This window comes from Trachemys scripta, chromosome 17 (genome assembly GCF_013100865.1).
Source record: "Trachemys scripta elegans isolate TJP31775 chromosome 17, CAS_Tse_1.0, whole genome shotgun sequence".
Lineage (NCBI taxonomy): Eukaryota > Metazoa > Chordata > Testudines > Emydidae > Trachemys > Trachemys scripta.
In genome coordinates this window covers 26,172,235-26,186,843 of record NC_048314.1, presented here as the reverse complement: position 1 = coordinate 26,186,843, position 14,609 = coordinate 26,172,235, and the positions used below count along the sequence as shown (strand labels likewise).

The window sequence follows — 14,609 nt, the reverse complement described above, 5'->3', positions numbered from 1 at the left end:
AAGTCTTGAATTCTAGTTTTAAAGAGTGAGTGGACGGAATCAGAATGATGGCACTGGAGTAACAATGAGAACATCTGATATGAAAACATTATCCACACCAGCTCCCAAGCCGCAATGCTGCTCTCAGCAAAGAAAGTCCTTTGGATAAAGGCACCTGACTGCTTGACCAGCTTTGATTTTTTCCTCAAAAGTCTTTGAATCCATGGTTCCATGCCGCTGAAAGCTTCAGCATGAGACTTTGGAATAGATACCACCAAGAGAGTACTCAGTCTTCCCAGGCTACTTCATTAACATTGGAGCAAGAGCAGTCCAAAGATAATATAATATATGGAGATATACCTATCTCATAGAACTGGAAGGGACCTCAAAAGGTCATCGAGTCCAGCCCCCTGCCTTCACTAGCAGGACCAAATACTGATTTTTGCCCCAGATCCCTAAGTGGCCCCCTCAAGGATTGAACTCACAACCCTAGGTTTAACAGGCCAATGCTCAAACCTGCTACCATGCCCAAGTGGGGTCTTTAAAACTAACAAGAGTGGTGAAAAAGCAACACACTTAAAAAAAAAACTATAATGAAAAAATACTAGGGCTGTTGATTAATCGCAGTTAACTCACGCGATTAACTAAAAAAAATTAACTGCGATTAAAAAAATTTATCACGATTAATCGCACTGTTAAACAATAGAATACCAATTGAAATTTATTAAATATTTTTGGATGTATTTCTACATTTTCAAATATATTGATTTCTATTACAACACAGAATACAAAGTGTACAGTACTCACTTTATATTAGTTTTCATTACAAATATTTGCACTGCAAAAACGATAAAGAAATAGTATTTTTCAATTCACTTCATACAAGTACTGTAGTGAAAGTGTAACTTACAAATTTTTTTGTAAACAAAATTTTTTTTTGTTACACAACTGCATTCAGAAACAAAACAATGTAAAACTTTAGAGTCTACAAGTCCACTCAGTTCTACTTCTTGTTCACTCAATCGCTTTGTTTATATTTACAGGAGATACTGCTGCCTGCTTCTTATTTACAATGTCACCTGAAAGTGAGAACAGGCATTCGCATGGCACTTTTGTAGCCAGCATTGCAAGGTATTTAAATGCCAGATATGCTAAACATTTGTATGCTTCAGCCACCATTCCAGAGGACATGTTTCCATGCTGGTGATGTTCGTTAAAAAAATAGTGCGTTAATTAAATTTGTGACTGAACTTCTCAGGGGAGAATTGTATGTCTCCTGTTCTGTTTTACCCGCATCCTGCCATATATTTCATGTTATACCAGTCTTGGATGATGATCCAGCACATGTTGTTTGATTTAGGAATATTGTCACTGCAGATTTCACAAAACGCAAAGAAGGTACCAATGTGAGATTTCTAAAAATAGCTACAGCACTCGACCCAAGGTTTAAGAATCTGAAGTGCCTTCCAAAATCCGAGAGGAACGAGGTGTGGAGCATGCTTTCAGAAGTCTTAAAAGAGCAATATTTCGATGCGGAAACTACAGAACCTGAACCACCAAAAAAGAAAATCAACCTTCTGCTGGTGGCATCTGACTCAGATGATGAAAATGAACATGTATCGGTCCTCTCTGCTTTGGATTGTTATCAAGCAGAACCCATCATCAGCATGGATGCATGTCCTCTGGAATGGTGGTTGAAGCATGAAGGGACATATGAATCTTTAGTGCATCTGGCACATAAATATCTTGTGACGCCGGTTACAACAGTGCCATGCGAACACCTGTTCTCACTTTCACGTGACATCGTAAACAAGAAGTGGGCAACATTATCTCCTGCAAATGTAACCAAACTTGTTTGTCTGAGCGATTGGCTGAAGTAGGACCGAGTGGACTTGTTTTATTTTTAATGCAGTTTTTTTTGTACATAATTCTACATTTATAAGTTCAACTTTCATGATAAAGATATTGCACTACAGTACTTATAGTAGGTGAATTGAAATATACGATTTCTTTTTTTACAGTGCAAATATTTGTAATAAAAAATAAATATAAAGTGAGCACTGTACACTTTGTATTATGTGTTGTAACTGAAATCAATATATTTGAAAATGTAGAAAACATCCAAATATATTTAAATAAATGGTATTCTATTATTGTTTAACAGTGCGATTAATCGCGATTAATTTTTTTAACGCTTGACGACCCTAAAAAATACACAAAAAACTAACAGCTACACTTCCACTGATTACTGAGAGGATGCAGCAAAGTGCAGACTAAAGACCAGTCGGTTCTGCTGCTCACTAACTGCTAACTATGGAGTTTGAACAGAGATTGAGAGAGGATTGGGGTCATTGCTCAATATAAAATCTCAGGACTAAATATTCAAACCCATGAGAAAGGATGCACATACCTCACATAATATCTATTTGTTTTCTAGAGTTTTTGGCTAAACACCAAAGTTGCATGCACATCCCACAGGAGAAGATTCGGGCAGACAATTATTGAAGATGAATTATTCATTATGAATTATTTTAGCTCTAGTTTCAAGGGCTAAGAGGTAAATGCTGATCTAGAAAAGTGACTTATTAGATCATCCCTTCCACATTCCATGGATAGTGCAGGATTCTTTTATAGTTTATGTTTACACATTTTTTTGTCCAGTTCAGTTGTAAATGTTCCAACTTCTGGTACTTTCACCACTTCCTTTCCTTATGGATTTAGCTATTAATGCCTCCCTGTAAAATAATTTCTCCAGCTCTGCAACTATTTTTATTGTACTTATGAATTTCTGCCAGTTTGTCAATATCTTTCTGGGAATGAGGTCCCCAGAGTAGAACATTATAATGCAGAGAAGGGCTCCTTAGGCTGTGATATGGTGTCTTTGTATATACAGTTCAAAAGTACATGGGCCGTTTTTTTTTCTTCATACAACACTGCAATCTGATGCCTAAGTCCACTATCACCCCTAAACTGAGGCTGAGATCACAGTACCAATGCAGAAATTCTTTCTGAATGTACCAGATTTTTCACAGTGATTAGAATCATAGAATATCAGGGTTGGAATGGACCTCAGGAAGTCATCTAGTCCAACCCCCTGCTCAAAGCAGGACCAATCCCCAACTAAATCATCCCAGCCAAGGCTTTGTCAAGCCTGACCTTAAAAACCTCTAAGGAAGGAGATTCTAGGTAACCCATTCCAGTGCTTCACCACCCTCCTAGTGAAAAAGTTTTTCCTAATATCCACCCTAAACCTCCCCCACTGCAACTTGAAACCATTACTCCTTGTTCTGTCATCCGGTACCACCGAGAACAATCTAGATCCATCTTTTTTTGGAACCCCCTTTCAGGTAGTTGAAAGCAGCTATCAAATCCCCCCTCATTCTTCTCTTCTGGAGACTAAACAATCCCAGTTCCCTCAGCCCCTCTTCGTAAGTCATGTGCTCCAGCCCCCTAATCATTTTTGTTGCCCTCCGCTGGACTCTCTCCAATTTTTCCACATCCTTCTTGTAGTGTGGGGCCCAAAACTGGACACAGTACTCCAGATGAGGCCTCACCAATGTCGAATAGAGGGGAATGATCACATCCCTCGATCTGCTGGCAATGTCCCTACTTATACAGCCCAAAATGCCGTTAGCTTTCTTGGCAACAAGGACACACTGTTGACTCATATCCAGCTTCTCGTCCGCTGTAACCCCTAGGTCCTTTTCTGCAGAACTGCTGCCTAGCCATTTGGTCCCTATTCCGTAGCAGTGCATGGGATTCTTTTAAGTGCAGGACTCTGCACTTGTCCTTGTTGAACCTCATCAGATTTCCTTTGACACAATCCTCTAATTCTTCTAGGTCCCTCTGTATCCTATCCTTACCCTCCAGTGTATCTACCACTCCTCCCAGTTTAGTGTCATCTGCAGTTTAGTGTCATTAGCATGTGTACTGTACTGGGGAAATGGAGTATGGGCCAACACCTTCAAACTAGGATGCCAAAAACACGTACAAAGCTGGTTTGATTTTCAGAGCTGCTAAGTATGAGCAATATCTATTGACCTCAGTGAGAGTTGTGGGTGCTCAATACACATAGGAAAAAATCAGGAAACTTATTAGGTGCCTAACTTTAGGAACCCAAATGTGAAAGTTTTATTCAATATCTTCATCAATGAATGTAGATAATGACATTGAGAGTACACTTTTAAAATTTGCTGACGATACCAAGCTGGGAAGGGTTACAAGTCCTTTGGAGGGTAGGATTAAAATTCAAAATGATGTGGACAAACAGGAGTATTGGTCTGAAGTAAGCAAGATGAAATAAGGACAAATGGAAAGTACTACATTTAGGAAGGAACAATCGGTTCCACACATACAAAATAGGAAATGACTGCCTAGGAAGGAGTACAGCAGAAGAGATAGAATCATAGAATCATAGAATATCAGGGTTGGAAGGGACCTCAGGAGGTCATCTAGTCCAATCCCCTGCTCAAAGCAGGACCTAATCCCCAAGTAGATCTGGGGTCATAGTGGATCACAAGCTAAATATGAGTCAACTGTGCAACACTGTTACAAAAAAAAGCAAACATCATTCTGGGATGTATTAGCAGAAGTGTTGTAAGCAAGACACAAGAAGTAATTCTTCTGCCCTACTGTGGGATGATTAGGTCTCAATTGGAGTATTGTGTCCAGTTCAGGGCACCACATTTCAGGCAAGATGTGGACAAATTGGAGTAAGTCCAGAGAAGAGCAACAACAATATTAAGGGTCTAGAAAACATGACCTATGAAGGAAGATTGAAAAAAACTGGGTTTGTTTAGTCTGGAGAAGAAGGGGTGGGGGGAATGGTTAACAGTTTTCAAATACATAAAAAGTTGTTACAAGGAGGAAGGAAAAAATTCTCCTTAACCTTTGAGGATAGGACAAGAAGAAATGCTTCAAATTGCAGCGAGGGTGATTTAGGTGGGACATTAGGAAAAACTTCCTGTCAGGGTAGCTAAGCATTGGAATAAATTGCCTAGGGATGTTGTGGAATCTCTGTCTTTGGAGATTTTTAAGAGCAGGTTAGACAAACACCTGTCAGGGATGGTCTAGATCAGGAGTTCTCAAACTGGGGGTCAGGACCCCTTAGGGGGTTGCAAGTTTATTACATGGGGGGGTCGCAAGCTGTCAGCCTCCACCCCAAACCCCGCTTTGCATCCAGCATTTATAATGGTGTTAAATTAAAAACACTTTTTGATATATTTATAAAGGGGGGTCGCACTCAGAGGCTTGCTATGTGAAAGGGATCACCAGTACAAAATTTTGAGAACTACTGGTCTAGCTAATACTTAGTCCTGCCATGAGTGCAAGGGACTGGACCAGAAGACCTCTCAAGGTCCCTTCCAGTTCTATGATTCTATGTTTATATTTCAGCTGAACATAGCATCTTGTGGGGCTACCTTAGTAAAAATTACCTCATTTGTCAAGAAAGTCCAAATATTTCAACACAAGACCAGATTACATATCTGAGCCGACAATCTATTTGGAATCCTAGCATGATATTAACAAGAGGAAGCCCAAGTGAACACTAAATACCATTGTATCTACCAAGAATCTCATATATTTTAAAAGGACACTGCCAAGATATGAAGATAAACTTCAGTTTCTTAAAAGCATTTTTCCCTCACCGTTTAGAAAAACTGGTTACATAACCCCCTTCCCACACTTGCATGTACCAACATGTTATTATAGGGCTGTTCCTGGTCACTTAGTTACACACTAGTTATTTATTGTCCATGAGGGCTAGACTGCACACATGAGCTTCTTATTGCATGGTTAATCAAATAAAGGCAAGCAGGTTTTGAAGAATTTGTTTTCCAAACCACTACTCTCAAATCACAAACCCTCATCATACAGAATGACATAGTTTCTGGAAACATATGAGCAATAAAAAGGTAAGTCGCATTTTGGGCCAACCAATCTCAACAGTGGCCCTTTAATCAAATATGTTGCCTAGTTTTGGTAAAACAAGGCTCCGTTTCTATGACTTTATGTGTCATAATATCCTCAGTGTCTATTCAGTCAAGTCAAGGGAAGCAGTGTGTTGTACCCGGCATCCCACTGAATCCCACAGATCCACCTGGAATCTCATAGCTGTGTAGGTTGTTACTTTACCTTAAAACTGGTAATAGAGCACTTAGAAATAAAATAATGAAACATCCAAGTTGTCTGAAGTCACTGATATCAAATCCTTTCATTAGGACAAAAAGAGGCAATAGCCTGTATTGTGTGGTTACCACGTTCATTCTGCTTCCAAACAAGTCTTATTAGATAATGAGGAAGCATGTCTGTATATTGGGGGAACAGACTCCAGCCAAGATCTCTTAGGAAGTCTATTGTATAGACAGATAATAGATAATGTCGGGTAGTTATTACAACACTACTTTATCCTTTCCCAAGGTGATATAGCTCCCTTCCTTAGTTTCATGTGCTACTTTACACAGAACTATGTGAAGAGAACTTAATTTATTATTTACTGCTCTGAATCAAGCACATTGAAAGAGATACAGTCCTGATTTCTATTCACTAGATAGGTACAAATGAAAAAGCACGTTTGTAACAAACACTGAATCCATCCAATTTCTGTTTCATGTACAAATACTCTATCTATTCCTTACGTAGCATTTGTGTTCAGTGATAAATTATGCTTATTTATAAGTTAGCAATCTTTATCAATGCTCAGCTGTCAGAAATACTCTACCTCTTAGAGGACTGCTCCATGGAAACAAGTCTGACAAAGAAGCACAGAGTAATACCACCGGGCATGGTGGTCCCTGGCAGGAACTGATGTGGTGACAAGGCTGGTGGGGAGACAGACTTGGTTAGCAGTACTGCGCCCTTGCCAACCTGTGTTGGCCAACCCCAGGGATTAACTCTAGGGAAACATAGTGCTGGAATACCTCTGTGCTTATTCACAAGTACAGAGGAAAATACCTACTTGGCTTGTATACTGGCTATTAAAAATGTGGAACTTGCCAACCACTAACCTCAGAAATGCTCATTTTCCAGTTTCAGGTGAAATTAGAGATCGATAAACCCATTAGGCAAACAATGCTGAATGCATGTTTCATCTACAATCTCTTCAAGAGAAGAATAACTTCTAAAGGTTTTGATTTTACGTATTTTTTAAAAGATGATAGGATTTGCCATTCTACTGCAGATAAGAAGGTAAAAATCCCTTCTTGACCACTGGAGCATAATATCTGATGAGCATCTTAGCTCACCACCTGCAATTGTTATTAACAGTTATACAATCATCCAGTTATTTCTATGATGCTGCCACAATATCTGACTCTGAGCACCCATGGCAGTGAATTCCAGACTAACTATATGCCGTGTGATTTGTTCTAAACTGATTGGTTATTTATTTTACCAAGTGACCACTTGTTCTTGGTATTACAAAAAAAAAACAGGAGTACTTGTGGCACCTTAGAGACTAACAAATTTATTAGAGCATAAGCTTTCGTGGGCTACTGCCCACTTCTTCGGATGCATATAGAGTGGAACATATATTGAGGAGATATATATACACACATACAGAGAGCATGAACAGGTGGGAGTTGTCTTACCAACTCTGAGAGGCCAATTAAGTAAGAGAAAAACAATTTTTTTTTGAAGTGATAATCAAGCTAGCCCAGTACAGACAGTTTGATAAAAAGTGTGAGAATACTTACAAGGGGTAAGTACCCCTTGATTATCACTTCAAAAAAAAATTTTTTTTTCTCTTACTTAATTGGCCTCTCAGAGTTGGTAAGACAACTCCCACCTGTTCATGCTCTCTGTATGTGTGTACATATATCTCCTCAATATATGTTCCACTCTATATGCATCCGAAGAAGTGGGCAGTAGCCCACGAAAGCTTATGCTCTAATAATTTTGTTAGTCTCAAAGGTGCCACAAGTACTCCTGTTCTTTTTGCGGATACAGACTAACACGGCTGCTACTCTGAAACTTGGTATTACAAATATACTGAAGTCAGGAGCTCACTACTGAAAAATTCATCACTGACAGTTCTATAACTATTACATTTTTGGGATCATCTGCATCACTCAATGCTCTGAAGTTCCGAATGAGGTATTGATTTTCTGACAATTCTTTCAGCATACCTATTTAATTACAATAAAATGCAATTTTCCCATTTGAAATGCAATGAATCCCTAGGCAGAATGCTGATGTGAACTGGATTCACTATATGGGCATAACAAGCCTAGAAACTCCAGTTGCATAAACTAGAGAGAATTATTTATGTAAGTACAGATGTAATATTGATACGTTGTTGAGATTCAAATATTCACAACAACTTTTTATACCTGCAAGATCTTCCTTGGAGGAGACCAGTCGAGGAGAGCTGCTTCCTGGCTCAATTCTTAAGGATAATCTAGAAAACAGGATTTTAGACACATCAGTAGTGAAAGCATTCACTGAAGTTAGAAAGGTAAACAGAAGAAACTAATTATTTTATTTTAAGTAGGAAGTCTGGTTTGATCTGAAAGAACATTTATTTATTTAGCTTCATGACAAAACAGGTCCAGGATTCCTAAAAGTAAACCTCTGCCCTTTACATCCACCTAAGAAACTAAAAGATATGTTTAAAAAGTCAGTGTGAATTTATCTTTTATACTTTGTCAAAGCAAAAATATGAATCTGAAAATGCAGACATGAAAAGAAGACTGAACCATAGTGGGAAAGAATTCTTCTCTTTCTACATGTTGGGGGAAGGGATCCTTACATGATCCCAGAGAACTGTGCGGTAGGAAATATTTATTTTATAAATGTGTAAATTATGTGTACTTATGAAAATAAGGCTTATTTTGTGGGATTTGAAAGAGTTTGTAAGAAAATAATACTGAATAAATGTAAATGTTTAATAGTTGGTTTATGTATTTACAAGAATGTAATGTTAACTGTAACATATCACTCTGCCTGCCTGCAAGGAGGTCGCGGAAGTCACGGATTCCATGACTTTCCGTGACAGCGAGTGTGGCTGACCTCAGGGTCACCCAAGCAGCTGGCTCTGGGGCCTGCTGCTCAGGTGACCCCAGGGACAGCCACAACTGCCGCTGCTGGAGCAGCTCTGCAGCCAGCTGCTTGGACGGCCCCCCAGCCAGCCGCTCCTTCCCCCCTCCCCCCCTCCCCTTCCCCCCCCCCCCGTAGGGCCCCCCGTCCCCAACCAAAATTTAGTCAGGGATATTTATAGTATGGACAGGTCACGGGGCCATGAATTTTTGTTTATTGCCCGTGACCTGTCCATGACTTATACTATAAATACCCGTGACTAAATCGTAACCTTATTTATAATATATTTATTGCTGTAGTATCTCAACACTCCTCCTAATGTCCACTTTATTCTGTTGCATCTACCTCCTGCCACCTCTTGTTTAACACATACACCCCTCATCCTGGCACCCACAGATCATCTGTTCTGCACCAGTGTTTTTGAGAGGAGAATTTGAACAGGACTGGAATTTTACTTGGGGTATTTAAATTCATACAAACAACATTACTCATCTTAATTCTTCAGCATATGGCAAGATTGTGGGGGTATAATGAAGAGCAGCTGCCTCACCAGCAACCCACCCAGAGCAAAGTGCTGTCACATCAGACAAGACAGCCTCAAATGATCCACAGCATCACTCCAGAGACAGATTATGCTGCACCTGTTTGCAATGGGTTGCGCTGTTATCAATATTCAAAGGGCAATTCCAGGGGTTACATATTGACATAACTTGGTTCAACAATGTATCTGGTGCATCAGAAGGCAGAATGGACAACATACCACCACCACTGCCTACAAACATTACATCCCAGAAATGCTGGTTTTCATCCCTGACACACAACTCAAGAATGCTCTTATTGCAACCAGTGTCACACTGGATTTTCTAGAGTGCGAAGACAACAACATTTCTATTCCAAAATTCTTTGCTGCTCTGCTGCAAAAAGAACAGTGCAATGGTGAGGGCCAGTGTCCAGAGAAATGTTCTTTAATGGAAAGCATCTGTTTTATCACGCTGACACCAGGTCAATGGACAATTATTCAGGCGTTAGAAAATAGTGTAATAATATAAATATCCAGGCAAGATATACGCTTCTTTATTAAAAATAAGGTTAATACGATATCCAGGAAAGGACACACTGAATTATAGTGAAACCAGGGTAATGACAAAGAGAAATGTATATCCACAAAATGCACAACAGTAGAAGATAATGGGATTTAAGGGAAGTTGTTTGGTCTCCATTGTAAAAGTCTGTAATCCTGATCAGTCTTTTATTTAAAGGTTGATACATCAGAGGTGAAATTTTTTCTTAGACCAATTCAAAAATATATTTTGATCTACCCCAACAGAAACATCAATATGAAAAAGCCAACTTTGGATCAAGTTATTAGACTTGGATAAGGAGCCTTATGCCTGAAATATCTAGGCACCTGGCTTCCATGGGAATGACTCTGGCATTATAAAATATGGAGAGTTGCAATTTGACTCCAAGTTAACTCCAAGTTTAAGGTAATCCTACAAAGTGATTTCAATTTTAAGTGGATCTTCAACCATCCATGGAAGACAGATGACCCTTGATGAGGCTTTTATGCTAAGAAGAATGAAAAGAATGTTCTGTAAAGAACACGCGGACAACAGGGTCCAGAACCAAGACATGAGACATCACTCTAAGATTAGAGATGTTACTGAAGCTGGCAGGCAAAGTTCCTCTGGTGATGGTGCATATCATAGCAGTAATGACACTGTGTTACAGGGCACTTTACAGATTATACATGACATCAAGGAATGCAGAACAGTGCTGAAGCAGAAGAATGTCCAAGTGATCTTCTTGGAGATCCTTCCTGTCCTACAAGCAAAGGAAGACAGAAGGCAAAAGATTCCGGAAGTAAATTGCTGGCTAATTAAGCGATGTAAGACAGAAGGTTTTGGTTTTGTGGAATATTGGTCCATCTTCTGTGTAGAGAGGGGGCTTCACAGTTTGGATGGCCTCCATCTCAGCAGTAGGAGAACCAATTTCCTGCAGGACAGGTTGGGAGCAGTGGGGACAAAAAACCTAACCTGGCTTCAAGACTGAACTTGATAAATTTATAGAGGGGCTGGTATGATGGGACAGCCATCAATGGCATATGGCCCATTGGCAACTGCCAGTAGCAAAAATGCCCAACGACTGGAGATGGGACACTAGATGGGCAGGACTCTGAATTACTACAGATAATTCTTTCCCAGGTATCTGCCTGGTGGGTCTTGCCACATGCTGAGGGTCTAACTGATCGCATATTTGGGATGGGGAAGGAATTTCACCCCGGCTCAGTTTGGCAGAGACTGTATGGGGAGGGTGGGATTGCCTTCCTCTGCAGCCTGGGTCATGGGTCATTTGCAGGTTTAAACTAGTGTACATGGTAAATTCTCTGTAATTTGAAGTCTTTAAATCATGATTTGAGGGCCTCAGTAACTCAGCCAGAGGTTAGGGGTCTATTAAAGGAGAGGATGGGTGAGGTTCTGTAGCTTGCAATGTGAAGGAGGTTAGACTAGATGATCCCGATGGTCCCTTCTGACCTTAAAGTCTACGAGTAGTCAGGGGGTGTTAAACTAATAAAAAAAGAGGAGGATAAAAAGAGGGAACAAAAGAGCATCCATTTACCACAAAATAAAGATATTGAGAATGTAATTAATCAAGACACCAGTGGACATGAAGAAAAGAAACATTTTATTTAATTATACATCAAAGCTAGGAGCATGGGTAATAAAGAAAAATTGGAATTATTCAATTATGAGCATAAATTTGACCTACTTCGTATTACTGAAACTTAGGGGGAAGATCTGCATGATTGGAATGTTAAAATCAATGGTTATATCCTATTTAGGAAGGATCAAATGAAGAAAAGGGATGGAGGAGTGACACACTATGTCAAAAATGATTACCTGCTTCCAACTCACTGACAACTTGGAAGGGGTTCTGTTCTGTGCTCTAGAATTTATAGTCCATTGCCATTAAATGATCCTTGTAAATCTCTGTAACAACAGGCTTCAAGGTGGATATGAAACATTCCTCTCCATTGAGGGAGGAGATGGCATTGTTTATTCCCATCAGCGGGATCTCAGTATCTAGAAAATGACATGCTTCTTTCAAAAGCCCTGCTTTGCAGAGGAAGTTACAGTAATATAACCCACAGCTTGTTTCCGCTGTGGCTGAAGGAATTTTGGAAAAGAGTCTTGTACAACTGGTTAGCCTCCCAGTGTGTTATTTTAATCACGTCATAACAAACATCTATCATCTGGGAATTCCCTGTAATGAGGGGATGGTATTACTGGAGTTTTGTCCCTGAAAATGGGACTTTATCCTCTGTGCCTGTGGCTCTAGGATTGTGAAAATGTTCCAACAATTGTTAATTCTGTGCTTTATAATTTTCTATATCATCGTTCTTTTGATCCCAACTTTGTTCACTTTTGAGTCAGAGCTTTTACTTACTATTCTAGAGTTTTATTGTTTCAGTGGGGACTGCCTGTTTTTTACTGAAACATTTTATGGTTTATTTTCTGGTCTTTTGCTGGAACTGGACTATGTGCTGATGGTGGAAGATTTGAATGGCAAGCGGAGTATATTGGATGAACTTTTATACTAGGATTCAAGGCGCTTATACAAAATGGATTGTGTGTTTTACTCTGACCTCACATAACTGAGTTGTTCCTTAACCAAACGAGAAGCAATGGCAGAGACATAACAGTCAGTTTTCAACACTCTAGTACCAGCCATTCCATAAATGGTGACACATCACATCTTTATTTGCATATTTTTGGGGAAGAGATAGAACAATGCTATTTACTTCAGCATATACCTGATAAAAATCTAAACATAAAAGTACTCCATTGCTTAGCTGTAATAGGGTAAAGCTATGCATGCAGGCAGTTTCGCTGGCAACCACAGGAACATGACAATGACAGGATACTGACAATGTCACAATATCCTTTGAATCCTATTTCCTGTATAGGTTCATAGTGAGTACCTTCACTGTTCTTGTATGTCTTTTTCATCTACTATTTCTTTGTCCTCACCATGAAAAAGGATCAGTAATGTCTTAATACTCTTGATAATATCATCTCCAAGTCAGAAAAACAACTTAAAATTAGGGTGCTCTTCACAAGACACAATGCAAGCGATCTAAATTCACAAGTTCCTCTATAGCCCAACAAATGCATGTGAATTTGGAGGCCCTCACACTGAGAATTAATCACACATGTTAACATTTATTAGTTAACCAGTTACAGGAATTAAGAAAACTACGAAAATGATCTTATATTTCAGGGGTGCTGAGTACTCACATTTCACAGTGACTTCAACTGAGCTGTAGTGCTCAGTCCTTCTGAGGTACACTGCAGATAGGACACAATATGGAGAAAGTGTATTTGGCTAAATCTACACTACAAACATTTGTCAGCATAGCAATGTTGGTCAGGAGGGTAAAAAAAAACACAATGCTGACACACATAGCTATGCCGGCAACGTTCCCCTGTGACGGGTCCGGTCAGAGAGACCCTCTTGGGACTGTCACCTGATGTGCTGAAATTACCTCTGAGCCCATTTTCCCTGCCAGCTTGGGACTTCCAGAACCCTGTCTTGTTGAGCCAGACACACTAGCCTGCTGCAACACAGGCCCAGTGTCTGGTCCATGCCCCCAAAGCTGCAGACTTAACTGAAAACAACTTAGCAGGTTACCTATCTCCAGCACCCAGACACCCAGTTCCTAATATCAGGGAGTAGCCATGTTTAGTCTGTATCTACAAAAACAACAAGAAGAAGAACAGGAGTACTTGTGGCACCTTAGAGACTAACAAATTTATTAGAGCATAAGCTTTCGTGGACTACAGCCCACTTCTTCGGATGCATATAGAATGGAACATATATTGAGGAGATATATATACACACATACAGAGAGCATAAACAGGTGGGAGTTGTCTTACCAACTCTGAGAGGCCAATTAATTAAGAGAAAAAAAAACTTTTGAAGTGATAATCAAGCTAGGCCAGTACAGTTTGATAATAGGTGTGAGAGTACTTACAAGGGGAGATAGAGTCAATGTCTGTAATGGCTCAGCCATTCCCAGTCCTTATTCAAACCGGAGTTGATTGTGTCTAGTTTGCATATCAATTCTAGCTCTGCAGTCTCTCTTTGGAGTCTGTTTTTGAAGTTTTTCTGTTGTAATATAGCCACCCGCAGGTCTGTCACTGAATGACCAGACAGGTTAAAGTGTTCTCCCACTGGTTTTTGAGTATTTTGATTCCTGATGTCAGATTTGTGTCCATTAATTCTTTTGCGTAGAGACTGTCCGGTTTGGCCAATGTACATGGCAGAGGGGCATTGCTGGCACATGATGGCATATATCACATTGGTAGATGTGCAGGTGAACGAGCCCCTGATGGTATGGCTGATGTGATTAGGTCCTATGATGATGTCACTTGAATAGATATGTGGACAGAGTTGGCATCGGGGTTTGTTACAAGGATAGGTTCCTGGGTTAGTGGTTTTGTTCAGTGATGTGTGGTTGCTGGTGAGTATTTGCTTTAGGTTGGGGGGTTGTCTGTAAGCGAGGACAGGTCTGTCTCCCAAGATCTGTGAGA

The 14,609-nt window shown here is 39.9% G+C and overlaps 1 protein-coding gene across 8 annotated transcripts in view; it reads right to left on the bottom strand.

Moving 5' to 3' along the window:
* Positions 1–14,609, bottom strand: part of RALGPS1 (Ral GEF with PH domain and SH3 binding motif 1) — a 397,330-nt gene that overhangs the window by 60,550 nt on the left and 322,171 nt on the right. For all 8 annotated transcript variants that reach the window (XR_004648476.1, XM_034793617.1, XM_034793611.1 and 5 more), the window contains one exon: positions 8,310–8,377. Coding sequence is in view for 7 of the 8 variants with exons in the window: in XM_034793617.1 (XP_034649508.1) it covers positions 8,310–8,377 (68 nt within the window). In the remaining variant the exon portion in view is untranslated. The remainder of the gene's footprint in view (positions 1–8,309; positions 8,378–14,609) is intronic.